The sequence below is a fragment of the Urtica dioica genome, chromosome 2, assembly GCF_054948205.1.
Source record: "Urtica dioica subsp. dioica isolate 48M chromosome 2, U.dioica_male_clone48M_v1_H2, whole genome shotgun sequence".
NCBI classification, from domain to species: Eukaryota; Viridiplantae; Streptophyta; class Magnoliopsida; order Rosales; family Urticaceae; genus Urtica; species Urtica dioica.
The window spans coordinates 46,461,376-46,477,919 of NC_142757.1; the positions used below are offsets into that span (position 1 = coordinate 46,461,376).

The window sequence follows — 16,544 nt, forward strand, 5'->3', positions numbered from 1 at the left end:
AAATGAAATAGTAAGCAACTAAAAAAATAAAAGTTATAAATTAGTAATAAAAAAAAGTCAAATAAAACTGTAAAATAATAAGAAATAATTATAAATTGAGGTATCCTCAAGAATAGGAAGTGAATTATCTTGGATATATTTTTAAAATAAAGTAGCTCACGTAATTTATACATTTTAATTGGGGAAAAAAAAAACTGATGCCAAGTTTTGCAATTGCAAATTGAAGACTCAAAATGAGAAATTTTAAATATTTTTTTTAATCCTTAAATTTGGATAAATACAAGAACACTACATATTTCTATTTAAAGGGAAATATTATCACTACGGTTTCGGGATTTTATAAAAAAATAAGAAATAAATAAAGAAGTATAATTTCAATTTTAGTAATTGACTTCAAATTCTCTTTATAAGTTAATTTTCTCAGCAATATGTGTTTTATTCAGATTTCAAAAGAGTAATACAATCACGGGTGGAGCTCGGGAACTCGGTACAATGAGGTTAGAAATATCGGGAGCAGATAATTAATTAGATAAATATAAGCGTTCATTTGTTGCTTTATACCTCTTTTATTTATAAAAAACGCAGGAATGGATTGGTTTTGAATGATCTTTATTGATATTAAACTGCTGTATTTATAGCAATGAATTACAAGTATGGAAAGAGATATACACGGAAGGAATAAAAGGAAATTTGTTACAACGAATTGCTAAAGTTTAGCTCCTAAAAATGGGGTTTGTTATAGTCCTACGCTGACTATTTTGAATACTGATGTGAATACTAAATATCTTAGTAATATTGATATTAAAAGCCTAATAATTATACAGATACGTTAACACCCCCCCTCAAGATGGAATCGGAGGAGAAATGTCGATGACGCCCATCTTGCTTAAAAGTCGATTAAAAGCATCAGCTCCAAGTGGCTTGGTGTAGAGGTCAGCGAATTGGTCCTTGGAGCATATGTAGAAAGGTGAGACGAGGCCTGACGTAATTTTTCACGAACAAAATGACAATCAATTTCTATATGTTTTGTACGTTCATGAAAAACGGGATTTGCAGCGATATGAATGGCTGATTGATTATCACAATGAATAGGAATAGGAGTATTAAGATGAAATCCTAAATCTTTAAGAAGGGATTTAATCCATTGCAATTCAGCTGTGGTCGCTGCTAATGCTCGATATTCCGCTTCAGTGGAAGATCGAGAGACAGTAGGTTGTTTCTTGGATTTCCAAGATATCGGACTATCACCTAACATGGTAAAATATCCAGTGGTAGAACGTCGACTAATGGGACAACCGGCCCAATTAGAGTTAGAATACCCAGCTAAAGTGAGAGAGCTTGTTGAAGAAAGGAAAAGTCATTTTCCAATGGAGCCTTTTAAATAACGAAGAACGCGATAAGCGGCATTGAGATGAGCAGAATGTGGAGTTTGTAGGAATTGACTAAGAGTGTTGACAGCATATTGAATGTCAGGCCGAGTCACAGTTAAATATAAGAGTCGACCAATAAGGCGACGATAAATTGTCGCATCGGGAATAAGAGTCCCATCATTTGGCATTAAACGAAGGTTTTGTTCCATTGGAAAATGGGATGGTCGAGAACCAAGCATGCCCGAGTCATGAAGAATGTCTAGGGTATATTTGCGTTGACAGAGAAAAATACCTTTCTTGGAACGAGAGACCTCAATGCCTAGAAAATATCGTAAAGGCCCAAGATCCTTAATTGAGAAGGACTGAGCGAGGAAGATTTTGAGATCAGAAATAGCTTTTGAGTTATTTCCCGTGATAATGATGTCATCAACATAGACGAGAACGAAAAGAGAAACATCCTTGGAATTATAAGTGAAAAGACTATAATCCGAAAGAGAATGTTTGAACCCACGTTTAAGAAGAGTGGTAGAGAATTTTGCAAACCATTGACGAGAAGCTTGCTTGAGACCATATATAGATTTTTGGAGCTTACAAACATTTTGAGTATTATTTTTGGAAAAACCAGGAGGAAGTTTCATGTACACTTCCTCGTGTAGGTCCCCTTGGAGAAAAGCATTGTTAACATCAAGTTGGTGTAAAGACCAATTCTTAACGGAAGCAATGGAAAGTAGAAGTCTGACCGTTACTAATTTAGCGACAGGGGCAAAGGTATCGTGATAATCTATACCTTCCACTTTGGTGTATCCTTTAGCGACTAAACGAGCTTTATAACGCTCGATGGTACCATCCGAGTGATATTTTATCTTGTACACCCATTTACATCCAATGGGTTTCTTTCCTGACGGGAGAGGGCAAAGAGTCCAAGTATGATTGGATTCAAGGGCAAGTATTTCCTTGGCCATGGCATCACGCCAATGAGAAGATTTCATTGCCTCGGAGAAAGAGTGAGGTTCGTGATTCTCGATAATATTATTGAGAAAAATCTTGTGCGAATGACTCAAATGAGAAAGTGAAAAACAAGATGCTAACGGAAAGTTGGTCGAAGAAGAGACCTGAGAGCATATGTAGTCTTTTAAGTGACATGGAGGACGACGAGACCGTTGAGAGGATTCACGAAGTAAATCCGAGTTCGTAGAAGTGGAAGCGGAAGCTGGAACAATTTCATTGATATTTGATGTTGATTATGTATCAATATTTGATGTATCAATGCTTGGATCGGATGATGGAGTATCATTTGGTAAATTCTCATCATTTAAAGGTGTAATGGCTATCGGAATTTGGTGATAAGTTTCAGAGATATCTTGAAATGGGAATATCGTTTCGTGGAAAATAACATCACGAGAAACATAAATTTTATGAGTTTGGGGATCATAAATTCGATAGCCTTTTTGGCCATAAGGATAACCAACAAAAATGTCGGATTTTGCACGTTCATCAAATTTATGTTTGATATACATGTTTTTAGTGAAACATAAACAACCAAAAACACGTAAATAAGACAAAGATAAATTTTTTCCATATAAAAGATGATGAGGTGATTTAAACTGAAGTTTTGAGGAAGGAAGTTTATTAATTAAATGTACGGCAGTTAATAAACATTCTCCCCAAAATGAGAGAGGTAAACCAGCCTGAAAACGCAATGATCGTGCAACATCTAGCAAGTGTCGATGTTTTCGTTCAACAACACCATTTTGTTGCGGAGTGAAGATACAACTACGCTGATGAATGATGCCGTGTTGCAAAAACCAAGTTTTAAACTCGTTTGAAGTAAATTCGAGGCCATTGTCTGATCGCACAGTTTGTAATTGGGGAAGAAATACTCCACCGTTACCATATTGAATATTTGATAGTGATGTATTGAATTGACGATTGACTTGGTTGGAAAAAAATATGAATGTTTTAAAAGTTTCTGATTTGTGTGTCATTAGGTAAACCCAAGTACAACGTGAGAAATCATCAACAATTGTTAAAAAATAACGCGATCCATTCTTAGATGGAACGGAAAAAAGACCCCAAACATCAATATGTAGTAATTCAAAACAACGAGATGTGCGAGAATTGCTTGAATAAAAAGGCAAACGCGATTGTTTTGCTCGAGGGCAAACATCGCAAACAAATTTTTTATTAGCTGATATTTCTGAAAATTGCTTGGAAAGAAAATCTAAACGTCCTTGAGAGGGATGACCAAGGCGTGAATGCCATAAGTCAAAATTATTACATGATTGAAGGGAAAAAGCTGAATTTAAAACAAGAAAAGCATCATTATTCAAATAATAAAGACCGAGCCATACTTCACCCCGACCAATCGTCGTCTTCAGTATGCGGTCCTGAAACAAGCAATGATCCAAAGAAAAAATTACATCACAATTATTGAATTTCGTTAATTGTGAGATTGATATGAGATAAATTTGAAGGAAGGAGTGTAGAAAACATTCTCGAGAATCAATGATTTTGAGATTTTTACAATTCCAATATGAGAAACAGAGACATGGGAACCATCGGGTAACTGCACATTAATATTTTTCTTGATGGCTGAATATGAAGAAAAAATATTAAGAGAAGAACATATGTGATTTGATTCTCCCGAATCAATAATCCAAGTAGGAGATGAACTGTTAATATTGTACCTGCTAGATTTGCTGAAGCGTTGTCATTGCTGCCTTCATTTTTGCTGAGAAGAATCAACAACTTGTGATATTGCTCCGCTGTGAGCGAACTTGCTGCAACCGTAGGAGTGGCGGACCAAGATGCATCGGAGCGTTTTCCTTGTCTCTCGGGAAATCCGTGAATCTGATAGCATTTTTCTCGAGTGTGCCCGAGCTTGTTGCAATGATCACAGAAGGGTCGTGGACGTTTCTCATTGTGGCGATTCATTTGGTTGGAGGCAGAATGGAAAGCGGCTGATTCAACGCTTGGATTAGATCGGACATGCAGCTCTTGTTGCTTCTCCTCTTGACGGACCAGGTTGTAGATACGCTGGACCGATGGAAATGGTTCCATGAGAAGAATTTGGCTACGTATCGCCGAGAAGCTATCATGGAGACCCTGCAAAAACTCCATAGACCTGTCTTGATTTTGTTGTTCAAAAATAATTTTTCCATTTCCACAGATACAAGAAGATGGTGTAATGATTGAACTCAACTCATCCCATAAAGATTTGAGTTGTGTGAAATACAAAGAAACAGTCATGCCCTCTTGTTTGAGAGCAGAGATAGATTGCTTGAGTTGATAGATCTTCGGAGCATTTGATTGCGAAAAACGCTCCTTGAGATCAGACCAGATTTGAGCCACGCTATCAGCGTATAGAATGCTCGGCCGGATTTTTGGCGAGACAGAGTTGAGAAGCCAGCTTCCAACCAAATCGTTGCAACACTGCCAATTCACCAGTGCACCTTCGTCGGTGGAACGTGGGAGAGAACCATCCACGAATCCCAGTTTGCTCTTCGCTCGAAGCGCCATGGTAATAGCTCGACTCCACGAGCCATAGTTGTCGCCGGTGAGGAGTGGGGTCACGAGGACTGAGGAAGGGTTGTCGGAGTGGTGCATGGTGTATGGATCAGATATGGGAATGGTGGAGGAGGTATTGGCAGGCTGGATATTTTCTGAAGACATGGGGGGTTGGTAAGCTGTGCTCAAACGAAGGAAAAAAAAAACTGAGCTTTAATGGTGCTCTGATACCATAAAGAACGCAGGAATGGATTGGTTTTGAATGATCTTTATTGATATTAAACTGCTGTATTTATAGCAGTGAATTACAAGTATGGAAAGAGATATACACGAAAGGAATATAAGGAAATTTGTTACAACGAATTGCTAAAGTTTAGCTCCTAAAAATGGGGTTTGTTATAGTCCTACGCTGACTATTTTGAATACTGCTGTGAATACTAAATATCTTAGTAATATTGATATTAAAAGCCTAATAATCATACAGATACGTTAACAATTTATAGTATCGGTATTATATCCTTCGAGCTATATGTATTGTGGAGAATACGTCATCATTGAATTAGTCTTTTCCATTCAGCTCGTGACACGTGTTTCTCCTTCATACAAAATGAGTGAAACATTTAAGAATGAAGCGTTTGACCAGCCTTTGTCTCGGAATTCCATGCAGCAACGATTTTCAAGTCATTCGTTGAACTGTCAATCTAAGCTCGGGTGGGCAAGCTCAAGCCTTCAATCAGCTGACCTCAATTGGGTGCAACCCAACTGCTATGGATATGTTGGGCTAATCAAGCCTAAATTTGTTGGGATTCACATCTTCCTCATCCTTATCGCCTAGTCTCTCATGCCTACACAACTACAAAAACAGCCTTCATTGATGATTTTTTCCTCATTTAATTTGATTTCAGTCAATAATAATTGACCACTTACACAATACAATAAAACCTAATATAAAACACTAGGCGGATTTTTGAAAATGAGCATCATCTAATGTCGGGATCCACTTATAACACGCTGCCACGTGGTTGTGACTTGTGACAAAGTATAGATGGCCCTCAAGATTTCACTAAAACTCTAATTCAAGATTTCTTATTCACTTTCTCTCTCTCTTAGTCTCTCATGAACATCAATTTTTGTAGCTCTCGTTGTCCACCATAACTCTAGCCTCTGCTGTCAAGCACGTCTCTTCCTTTTTTTTAGCCTTTCTATGTCGACCTTGGTTCCCGATGCTGCGAGTCTCGATTTCCACTCCTCTCTTGCGCATGGGATTTGAAAATTAGTGTTGGTGTTTTTTTCTCAAAACCTCAAATTTTTTGGAAAATTGTCATTGTTTAGCTTATATGGTTAATCAATCGTTTTTGAAGCGTTTTCTATCACTTTTTTATTTGTTTTAAATTATGTTGCATTATTTGTGGTTATATTGTTGTTGTATTAGTTTATAGTTCGGTTTTGATGTTTTGTGTAGTTTTTAGTTTGGTTTTGTGAACTTTTTCGATTTTCTTTTTTTATAGATACTATGGCACTATCATAATTAATATCATCAACCGCACTCCTTTTGTCTTCCTCAAATTCCTCAGTACTCGGCTCTTCTTCGTCAATCCAAGAGTCATAACTATCATTCTCACTCCAATCATCTCCGTCTTTCGCATCATGTTCCTCGAATCCATAACTTCCCCCACTCTCATCACCTCCCTCCTCATCCCCCAATGGAAGTTGAAATCCAAAACCTTGTTAGTTGTTAACTTGATATGACTATGATGACAAATAGTATCTTTCGGATTCTATTGAGCTCAAATATCTTCATCAAATGCATCACTATCAAGATTAGAGAGTTTCCAATTCTTAATATATGCAATAGACAATGATCTTAATACTAATAGTCTAATAGTAACTTTGCGTAGCTTTAATACCTTTACTATCTACTTTTGGAAGAAAAGAGAAAAAAAAATGAAAAATATTCACTTTGTTAGAAATATACTCTTTAAATAATCCGTCCAGACAAACAAGGCCTTGATGGAAGATGAAATGTTTTGTTACAGACAACTTGAATCATGTGAACCTCCCAAAACAACCTGGAAAAATCAAAACCTAATGTTCAACACTCAATTATGATTAAAAACCCAAAAATAACCCAATGATCATTCAAAGACAATAATAAAATAAAACCACATGAAAATCAAACCTTTTACATCAGTCATACGCTTACAAAGAAAAACTAGAAACAACACGAATGGAACAAGAACAGAAAAGAAAAACTCACACTCGACGTGCAATCGCCTTTCGAAACCTATATTTAGCGAAGAAGACGTGGAAATTTGGCTTGGATACGAAGGGGTTTATTGAGTTATAATATTTGATGTTTGTCTGTTTGGTTGTGTTTTTGTTCCGAATTTTATATCCCTTCTAAATATTACAGATACCGCTATTACTAGTGAGGACAAAATCATTATTTCGAAACATGTTCAAGGAAAAACTCGAGAGACAAAATAAAGAATATCTTCGTAAATAAATTTTATAGTATATATCCGCCATAAATCATTTTTAGCTAGAGTGATTGTTATTGCAATTACAGACATCGAAATATAGTTCTTAGTCTAAAAAAATACGTACCGTCAAAACACCTCATGATCAATCACAATTCTAATTCCATGCTTATTTTCATATCGAGATAATTGTATGTTTTGAAGATTATAGAACACTCAAATTTGAGCAGAACTTAAAACGATAAGAAATATGACGAGGCATAAAAAAAAATAAAAAAAATAAAAAAAAAAAAACTATTATATTTCTTTCTTCTTTCAATTCGTTGTCAGAAATGCAATTTAATTGATATGATCGAGAGAAAATGGTTGATACATCGAAATCAACAAGAAGCGAATTCCAAACCTAATTTCCACCGCGGGCTTCGATGAGCCCAATTTCGACCGCCATTTCGGAATCGGATTCTGCTTCTCCTTCCGATCCTCCACAGAAAATTTGGGGATTCGACGTGGTATCATGGGTTTGAGAGACGAATGGTTGAAAGAGCAGAAGTGTGAGGGCTGTTGAGCTGTTGAAGCTGCTTTTGGCCGCGGCGGAGCAGATACTCGATGTAGACGAAGCTCTTCCGATCCACGGCGGCGTTGCGGCGGAACTCAGCCGAGACGACGGACTCTATTTTGCGTCGATCTTCGGGAGGCTTGGAACGAGCGGATCTCAAGAATCCTCTGTACAATCCTAATACTTGCTTTTGCATCCCTGATAGCATCTTCTTCCCCATCGTTTCTGTCTTTCTTTCTTCAGAATTGTCGAGAGGGAGATTGTCTTGATTTTGAGAACCGTAAGTTGTAGAAATGGTTTTATAATGGAATTGAAATGTTCACCGCTAAAAATGAAGGTTAGTCTTCATGAATTTTTTTTTTATTTTTTATTATTCATAATATAAGGCAATTATATTTTACCTATTTAACAATATTTTAAAAACAAGAAATATTTCCGCGCGTTGTTACAGAATAATTAATATATTTTAGTATAGAGGCATGTCTAAAAATATTTATGTTTAAAAAAATGTATTTAAAATTTTTGAAGACATTTTTATTTTTCTGATAAATAAATAAATTCGATACAAATAACACTACTTGTGTTTAGAGTCCAATCTCTTATTTTTTTCTTTAATAAAAAAAAATTCTAGAAAAAAAAGAATGTTCACATTGTTTTGTAAATAGAGGTCATTCTTGTACTTTATATTATATATATATAATATAATTTGTTATGAAAAAAAATTATCTGATATTTTACTTTGTTCTCCACTAAGTTTAATATATTAATGTTTACTTCCATCCCTTATAAATTTAATAACTGAACCTATTATATACAATTTAACTCTTAGTTATCCTTTTCATTTCGAGATCGAAGCAAAATCACAAGTTTAACGGGGCGGTGGCTACGGTGAGGTGTCTTCCTCGGAGGAGCGATGGGTTGCATCAAAGCCATCACCAATAGAGCAATGGGTGGCACCAAGTTCTCTTTCTCAAAAAGATCTTCTTATTCCTCAATTTTATTGATGACGAGTCGCTGGTGTCGTCCAGTCTGCTATGGATGTTAATTTATCTTTTATTATGTCATTTTGGTATTTTAACTTTAGAATATTTCATTTCCACATTTCAATGGTGGATTTTTTGTTTTGAAAATGGAATAGCCATCAATTTTTTTTTTTTTTGGAATTCTAGTCGTACAAGTACTCAGACGTCCTTTCTTGAGGTCAGTAGTCTTCAAGTGTTTGAATTTATCCATTAATCTTCGAGAGAGATTTGAACGACTCATGAAATTGCTCTAAGTTTATACACGCCTTCAGTTGCTTGGAAGTTTACAAACGTCATGTTATCATTCCATTCAAGTGTTGAATTTTTTTTACATGTCGTAACTTTCCTTGTTAAAATGAGTTTGGTGCATGTAGGGTTTCCACCTGTTATCTAATGGAAATTCTTGATTGTCTTAAAAAAAACTAACTCTTAATTGAAAAAAAAATACATTCGGTATAGATTCCAATGTTTGTAAATAAAGTTTTAAAAGAAGATAAATTTTTTTAAATTTTCCAAATGATTTTGTAAAAATCAAATCACAAAAATATATAGTTTAGATTATGTTGCGATCAAAATTATTCTTTGGGAGCGATTAAACTTATTGGGCCTTGAGAAGCCCAATAAACAATCGTTCTTCGACTAAGCGATATTCTGATCTAGCCCAAGGAAAATTACTTCATCTTGGCAAGCTCATTCCTAAGGCCCAACTAACTTTTGACGAAGTCACAGTCAACACATGAACCTCACCTACAATTCCGGATCGAAGACGACTACGATAAACATTCATTCAAACAGCCAGGCGACGTGTCAAGCAAGGAACGAAGTCTTCAAGTACGTGTCCCCGACAATTTTGCAGCTCGACGCGCTATAAATTCCCTTCTGACAAGAGAATTCGCACGTGAATTTGAGCATATTTTACAATTATTCGTATCTTTTTTTTAGCAATCTTTGTATTCTCCAGTTCGTCGACCTCGCGCTGTAACCAGTTATTCGAAGATTAATAAAGCTTGTTATTCCTATTTATATTTACGTTTAATAATTCGTTTCTATTACGAAGTCTTTGGAAATCCACTAAATGAAAAAATATCAAATAAATATTCGTTTGTCATCATTTATTTTGTGATTGTTGAGAGCTCGGATTGCGACATCAACAAGTTATAAATGTCGTGATTTACTAAATCCAATTATGTGAACTCTATTGAGGAAGTGTCAAAAATTTGTCATCAACTAATTTTCCCCTTTTTTACCAACATTTTAAGCATATATACTCCTTTAGGCGGACGTACAGCATCGAGGCCAGAATGTTGCGTTTCGATCAAGGATTAAAATATAGCTTACAGCAGCTATGTCGCACCTCTGATTTGCAAAAATTGCATGACATTTGACGCGGAGCTTCGGAATGCAAGATAATGCACAAAATATCACTCTTCTGCGCAGTCTTTCAGACCTTGATCTCAATGTTGTAAGAAAATAAAACTCTCAATGTGTTTCCTCGGCTTAATTCCAGATCTTCCTTGGGGAAAAATGTGAAGGAAACAGAGAATTTAGTATATTTCACCCAAGTAAAATTATAGCACCAAAACGAAGGCCGCTAGTTGAGAGTTAAGACGAGAGTAACAATTTCAAAAAATTTGAACCAAAAGCCCACTTTTTTTTTCTCAGTAACCAAAGGTCCACTAAGTTTGCAGCCACAAATGTTTTAATTCATAATGTTCTATTCAAATGATACAAAGGAAACATTACATTACACCAACAAAGGATTCATTACGCGTGTAAGGCTCTAAAATGACACAATTGCAAACACAAAAGGCTTATGCAACGTGCCCAGAGTTTATATGGAACAAAAATTTCCCCCAAAGCTTGTGTGTGCATATTCACCAAATCACATTTTAATACACTTATAAAATAGGAAGAAAAAAGGGGTGTAAAATACCACCCATTTTTTTTCAAAACGGTACAACAGACCTTTCACACCCTACGTATCATCGCACCCCTAGAGCTTCGCGTTCAAAGATTTAGGCTGAGTCGGGTACGAGGGGACGATGATATGGAAACAGCATTACCCTAAAACTATCTCGATAAAAAGAGAAGAAAAAAAAATAAGTTACTTTAATTGATGTCAAGCTACAAGCTAATGTGAAAATAAACTCTCTGTCGCTAGTTGTGTTAGGTTACGCTCTCCTTTTGTGAACTGAACGAAACAAGGTTACCGGGAACATCAAGTCTGTGTCTTATGTTTGCCCACTCTTTTGTGTATCATTCAAGCCAGGTCTTGTGTCGTCTTGTCCAGGAGCTTCGCCAAGCCTCTCCTACAAATAACAAAATAAAAGAAATAAAAACTTGTTTCTTGGATTCAGTTTCTTTGTACTCTTTGTTCTCTTCTCCGGCCTCACCGTGATGTGTTAATAGAGTCCCGGTGTTTCTTTAAAAAAAACACAAAAAATATAAAAGACAGCTTTCTTTTAATGATGTTTTCAAACTTATAAACAAGCTATTTATATAGGAATTTGTTGCAACTAGTCACTTCCCTAGCTCCTTTTAAGATTATAGCCAAAGTTTCATTTTATTAAAATAATAGTCCACCAAGCCCTTACTCCGGGCCTGGTGGGGTATTCTTCTAATAAAATAAAACTTGAGTTATTTTAAAAAGGGTAACTATTTGGGTACTGGCCTAACTGCCTCTTATTTATGTGTGTTTAAAGTTATTTAAAAGAAAAGGAAAGAAATGTTAAAATGCCACAAAATAGTTAGTTTGAGGACTATTTTGCTAAAAAAAAAAAAAAAAATTAGCTTGCGGAGTCGTATGTCACTGGCACGGTAAATGAAGGACTATTTGCGCTAAAAAGGCCTTCATTATTTGATATTGTTGGATTCCATTTGAGTACATCTTTTCTTTTGCTACTTTATATTTAACAAGATTTACGAGTGCGTGCGTCAACAAAAAGAGTGTCACCTTGAGAGAAGCGTTCTCCGAAAGAAGCTGCTCGTAGTCACTCCGGATCCGGCTGACCTCTGATCTAAGATTCGCATTTTCTTCTTTCAACCCGTCTGCTCTTTGAGCCAGTTCATCACACTCCGCCTGTCCCAAACCATATACCTCATGTCAATAACAGTGTTTTCACACATGATTAAAAAAATCAAATAAATTAATAAAAAGCCCGAAAAAGCTTGCCTGTTTACGCAATCTAGAACGACGAGCAGATTCCCTGTTAGACTGCTTCCTCCTCTGCCTCTTAAGCTCCCTTTCATCCTGGATCCGGTGTATGTAAAACAGCATGAGATGAAAGATTGTACAGAAAATAACACGAGAATTAATGATAACCAAGAGTAACCCGATTTTGGCCTAGCTGATTAATCACGTTTTTATTATTATAGCCTTGGTGTTAGGGTTAGACCCAACTAAAATCCACGAGGCCCTGGCATTATCGACCGGAAGACTACCCTAGTGGGCCCAATCGTTGCATTCCGGGGAACCAAACCGGAGACCAACAAGGTCCCAAGAATCACCTTGGAGTTAGATTAATCACGCTTTAAAACAACATTTTCTTTCATTCTGATTTCTAGATGATAACCAGTGGCCATCAAATCTGGTTAGTATTTTCCTGGGTGGAAGTGGAACACTACTCCATTAATGGGTACACTTCAATATCTTCATTTATTATACTCATGTCCATTAGTTTTGTGGAATTTAAGAGAAAAAAAGATGGGAGAGAGAGAGAAAGAGAGGCACCCATATAACCCCTTGCAAACGCAAATTTGCTTGAATTTCCGCTCGTTTTTCCAAGGAAGATACAACAAGATTCTCATTTTTTCCCCACGGATTTTTCAGGTCCCAGGCATACCCAGAGAAAGCAAAGAAAGGAACGAACCTGTAGCCAATGCTGTGGCTGAACACCGTCACGAGAGGCGGGAGTAGTGGCGACAATTCCTCCGGCGACCGGCGTGGAAGGAACTTTCCCACGAATGGCGGCGGTCGCAGCCGGGGAGCCCCAATAGTCCATTCCGATGTTCAGGTTTGTCGCCGGACCACCGGGGACCGCTCCGGCAGCTGTTATCGCCATCATGTTCATTGTCTGATTAGCCATTGCATTTCCTCCTTCATTTTGAAGAACGTGCATTGAATTCCCGTTCTGAGATGTATCACCTATAACGATGCAATAGAAACTTCAACACCAATCTTCTCATTTCTTCTACAATATATATGTGTATATATATATATATATATATAACCATGGTGTCCAGGCATTATCGACCGGGACTATCTCAGTGGCCCCAATTGAAGCGTAAGAATCGCCCTTACCACTAGACCAACCCCTTGGGGTTCTACGATATATATATATATATATATATATATATATATATATATATATATATATGTGTGTGTGTGTGTGTGTGTGTGTGTGTGTACGTATATATGTGTGAGAGAGAATGTATATATATATATATGAGAGAGAGAAAAAAAAAAAAAAAAACCTTCCAAAGAATCTTGCCCTCCCCCTGATTTGTGCTGCGAACCCTGCAAATTTACAAAGGTAACTTATTTGCTGAGTGGGAAAACAATTGTTTGCTGAACTTACTGATCTAGATTAGGTCTATAATGGCGGTAAAACAAAGTAGAGGCGTACTGAGGTGAAACTTGGGAGCAGTACTATAAGAAGTGATTGTCTAAAGTAGAAACAGATACCAAAAACTAGTACATAACACTGTCTGTTCTATTCGAAGAGACATCAATAAAGAGTCCTATAAACAGCAGACTTTCAAGTTTAGATAATACAGCATCATAAATGCCATATTTTCAATAGCGATAACACTTACATCCTGTGAATTCTCATCGCTTCCTTCACTTGTTCCATCACTTCCACTCTCCGCACTGCATATTATCAAGGTTCTTCCAATTAATTATCAAATGACTAACAACAAAAATATATCAACAAAAAACTTGACTAGAGAAGACAAGGACTGTTACAGCTCATATACTTCGTAATTGCCAATTTCGAACTCAGTGCCTATCCTTTTACAAGCATTCATTTTCTCTCTAAACAGGATGTATAAACCCAGAAAAATGTACTTTCAAAGATCATGTTGATATCATATCTATCCCGTTTCCTGTACAAATACAATTATGATATGCTACTTATCCTATGTTCTCATAATGATTGATCTCAGACTCTCATGTCATGTCAACTAATGTATCATCAAACACCAAAGAACTCAACATACCTTTTAGAATAAACTCCATTAGCAGAGTTCCCGGATGTTTTACCAGCCTCGTTATTCTTCCCCGTAATCATATTTAAACTGCCTAAGCTTCCTTTTGATCTCTTTATAGGAAGCTTTTCCTTACCCTCGGACGGCCTGCCATCTACTTCCCCGCTGCCAGGTGTGTTACCCTACAATCATTTATTAAGTTATGCCATCGAAGTGTTACGAGCTTAAGTCAAATAAATAAATAAAAACGCAAAATAAATAAATAAATAAAATAAAATAAAATAAATATGGAATTTAGCATGACCACTCACAGTTGCCTCGGCAGCCATTCCGTTCGGGGAAGGCATTGCAAAAGGGCTAAACGGATAAGAACCCTGTTAGATAATTCCACCAGATGAGAAGAGAAGACAGTGGCACCAAAAAAAACAATATGGAAATGGAAAGAAACATGCAAAGAAAGCACTGCATGATTGTAGTGAATAACTCACCGGAGGCATGGATGGGTGAGCATATAAACCACCGTGAGGATACATAGCCATATATGGATGTGGAGGTGTACCATATGGGGGCATGATATGCTGCGATTAAATCTTTCTATTAGAATTGTAGGACAAATCAATGATATTTGAACTTGAGATACATTCACAGAAGAAACAGTCATCGCTGACTGGATAGTACGTAATGAAGATAAAGACAAAGATTTCCAACATATAAGCTAAGATAATCCCAGGTTGTTAACGCGACTAAAAGAGGCTTCAAAAAGCCAATTTCTTATATGCGTATTGCTACATTAAGGTTTCATATAATAACATCTCTAATGATCTAACACTACAATTGACCATTTTTCACAAGGGAATACACACGGATACTGATCAGTCTTAATAAAATATGTTAACATGCACGTTGCAAGCTCATATTAATCATTAAGTATCCATATAGTAACAAAAACATTTGGTTTGACTGGCAGGGTGACCATAAACGCTCCTTTTGTCATATTAAGACTCACTAATATTCTACCAAACTTTCATTAAGTGAAACACAAGATAAGTTACTAAGTGCTATAAAGCTATTAAACCCGGGGAAAAATCAACTAAAAATTACAAACTTCACAATAACCTTTCCTGAACGAAAAAATATATAAACACATCATACAGAATGAGCTCTTCCACGTAGAACAGTTTATAATCTTTTGATAAACACTCTAAATAACTATGCTTAAAAATACAATTGAAATACCTGAACACCCCACATATAAGGGTGGGCTTGAGGACTAGACGCCACATACCCATGTGGAGGCATCGGAGAATAAGCCTGCATAGTAAAGAAAAACGCGAAAAGAAAGTCACTACACGAACCACAAATTTATAAAAATAAAATAAAAAAATCCACAGTTACAGGATATATCACTACGACCTGAAACCCCGACCAATCAGGATTAACCGCACCAGGTGGCGCACTAGTAGTCGAAGTCTGTTCCTGAAATCCACAGATCAAAGAGCTTACTTTTAGAAACTTCCCACTCGGAAACTCGTTAACTGCATATATACATATACAAGTACAAACCTGTGTACTAGTCGGCGCAGTCTTGGGCTCTTTGTCTTTATCTTTAGCAGGTTTATCTTTATCCATCTCGCTGCTACCCATAATTATTTCACAAACTTCCACAAACCCCTCAAATCATGTCCTCTAAACACAGTATCAAACAGTAACAAAATAAATCCATGGAAGATATATTTTTTTTTCTAACGAAACAGCCAGCTTACATTAAATCATGTAAATAGCCAGAAAAGAGCTACGAAGCGATCAAAAAAGAGAGAATTGGGGAGATAATTAAGCAAAGCAAAAACAGCAAATCCCATAAGCATTCGAATTAGCATAAATTTTCCTCAGATTCGCTCAAATTGATAAAAACCAGTCTCAATCGAGCTAAAAAATTTACGGATACAAACACTCCAAAGCACGAGAGTTTTCATTTCTGAAACCAATTTCCGAACTTTGCCAACAGAACAATAAAGCATGCATTTTTCAAAGCGTGAATCCCAGCAATTCAACCCACCTAAATGAATTACGAAATTCGAAGAACAAAATCAGGTAAAATTGAGAGACCGATTACCACTGAGACGACGAAATCGCATATCCGCTGATCAACTCGCAGAATCCGAAGTTGTTCGAGTAGTCGAGGCCAAATCCGAGTACGCAGGCACGGAGAGAGGGAATATACCGATCCCAGGGAGGCGATATTCGGGAGGATTGAAGAATCGACGAGAGACTAGTATGACATATTGATTTGGGGGAAGATCAAGAAATTGAGCGAAAAATTGAGAATTAGGGTTTGAGTTGCACTAAGCCGATTCTATGGGTCGTTGTACGGTGTCGTTGTCCAAAGGGATTTTTCACTACC

At 36.6% G+C, this 16,544-nt stretch overlaps 3 protein-coding genes across 4 annotated transcripts; all 3 read right to left on the minus strand.

Annotated features, from left to right (window-relative positions):
* Nucleotides 1-3,591: 3,591 nt before the first annotated feature.
* Nucleotides 3,592-4,889, minus strand: LOC149405029 (uncharacterized). Its single transcript, XM_089607750.1, has 4 exons — nucleotides 4,058-4,889; nucleotides 3,895-3,962; nucleotides 3,722-3,757; nucleotides 3,592-3,666 (listed from the first exon to the last, which is right to left on the minus strand). The coding sequence occupies exons 1-4, from the start codon at nucleotides 4,887-4,889 to the stop codon at nucleotides 3,592-3,594; spliced, it is 1,011 nt and encodes a 336-aa protein (XP_089463876.1).
* A 2,749-nt stretch (nucleotides 4,890-7,638) lies between these two features.
* On the minus strand, nucleotides 7,639-8,234 carry LOC149405030 (LYR family of Fe/S cluster biogenesis protein). Its single transcript, XM_089606450.1, has one exon. It carries the CDS (start codon nucleotides 8,131-8,133, stop codon nucleotides 7,870-7,872), a length of 264 nt encoding a protein of 87 aa, XP_089462576.1. The 5' UTR covers nucleotides 8,134-8,234; the 3' UTR covers nucleotides 7,639-7,869.
* A 2,396-nt stretch (nucleotides 8,235-10,630) lies between these two features.
* BZIP68 (basic region/leucine zipper transcription factor 68) lies at nucleotides 10,631-16,544 on the minus strand. 2 transcript variants are annotated; one of them, XM_089606762.1, is made up of 13 exons: nucleotides 16,257-16,544; nucleotides 15,707-15,829; nucleotides 15,557-15,619; nucleotides 15,380-15,454; nucleotides 14,632-14,721; nucleotides 14,455-14,517; nucleotides 14,156-14,325; nucleotides 13,751-13,805; nucleotides 13,409-13,451; nucleotides 12,805-13,079; nucleotides 12,108-12,185; nucleotides 11,889-12,014; nucleotides 10,631-11,244 (listed from the first exon to the last, which is right to left on the minus strand). In XM_089606762.1, the coding sequence occupies exons 2-13, from the start codon at nucleotides 15,785-15,787 to the stop codon at nucleotides 11,167-11,169; spliced, it is 1,197 nt and encodes a 398-aa protein (XP_089462888.1). In that variant the 5' UTR covers nucleotides 15,788-15,829; nucleotides 16,257-16,544; the 3' UTR covers nucleotides 10,631-11,166. The 2 variants fall into 2 exon arrangements, with proteins under 2 accessions (XP_089462888.1, XP_089462887.1); XM_089606761.1 differs by having other exon boundaries at nucleotides 15,554-15,619.

Excerpts from the sequence above, each read along its gene's own strand:
- BZIP68 (XM_089606761.1), bottom strand. The coding sequence starts at position 15,787 with ATGGGTAGCAGCGAGATGGATAAAGATAAACCTGCTAAAGATAAAGAC. Across the intron at positions 15,455-15,553 it reads ATTGGTCGGGGTTTCAGGTC|GCTTATTCTCCGATGCCTCC; the intron begins GTAGTGATATAT and ends TTTACTATGCAG. Across the intron at positions 12,186-12,804 it reads AGCCACAGCATTGGCTACAG|GATGAAAGGGAGCTTAAGAG; the intron begins GTTCGTTCCTTT and ends CACCGGATCCAG.
- LOC149405029 (XM_089607750.1), bottom strand. The coding sequence starts at position 4,889 with ATGGCGCTTCGAGCGAAGAGCAAACTGGGATTCGTGGATGGTTCTCTC. Across the intron at positions 3,963-4,057 it reads CGCTTCAGCAAATCTAGCAG|CCATCAAGAAAAATATTAAT; the intron begins GTACAATATTAA and ends CTTCATATTCAG. Across the intron at positions 3,758-3,894 it reads CTGTTTCTCATATTGGAATT|GACCGCATACTGAAGACGAC; the intron begins GTAAAAATCTCA and ends TGCTTGTTTCAG.
- LOC149405030 (XM_089606450.1), bottom strand. The coding sequence starts at position 8,133 with ATGGGGAAGAAGATGCTATCAGGGATGCAAAAGCAAGTATTAGGATTG.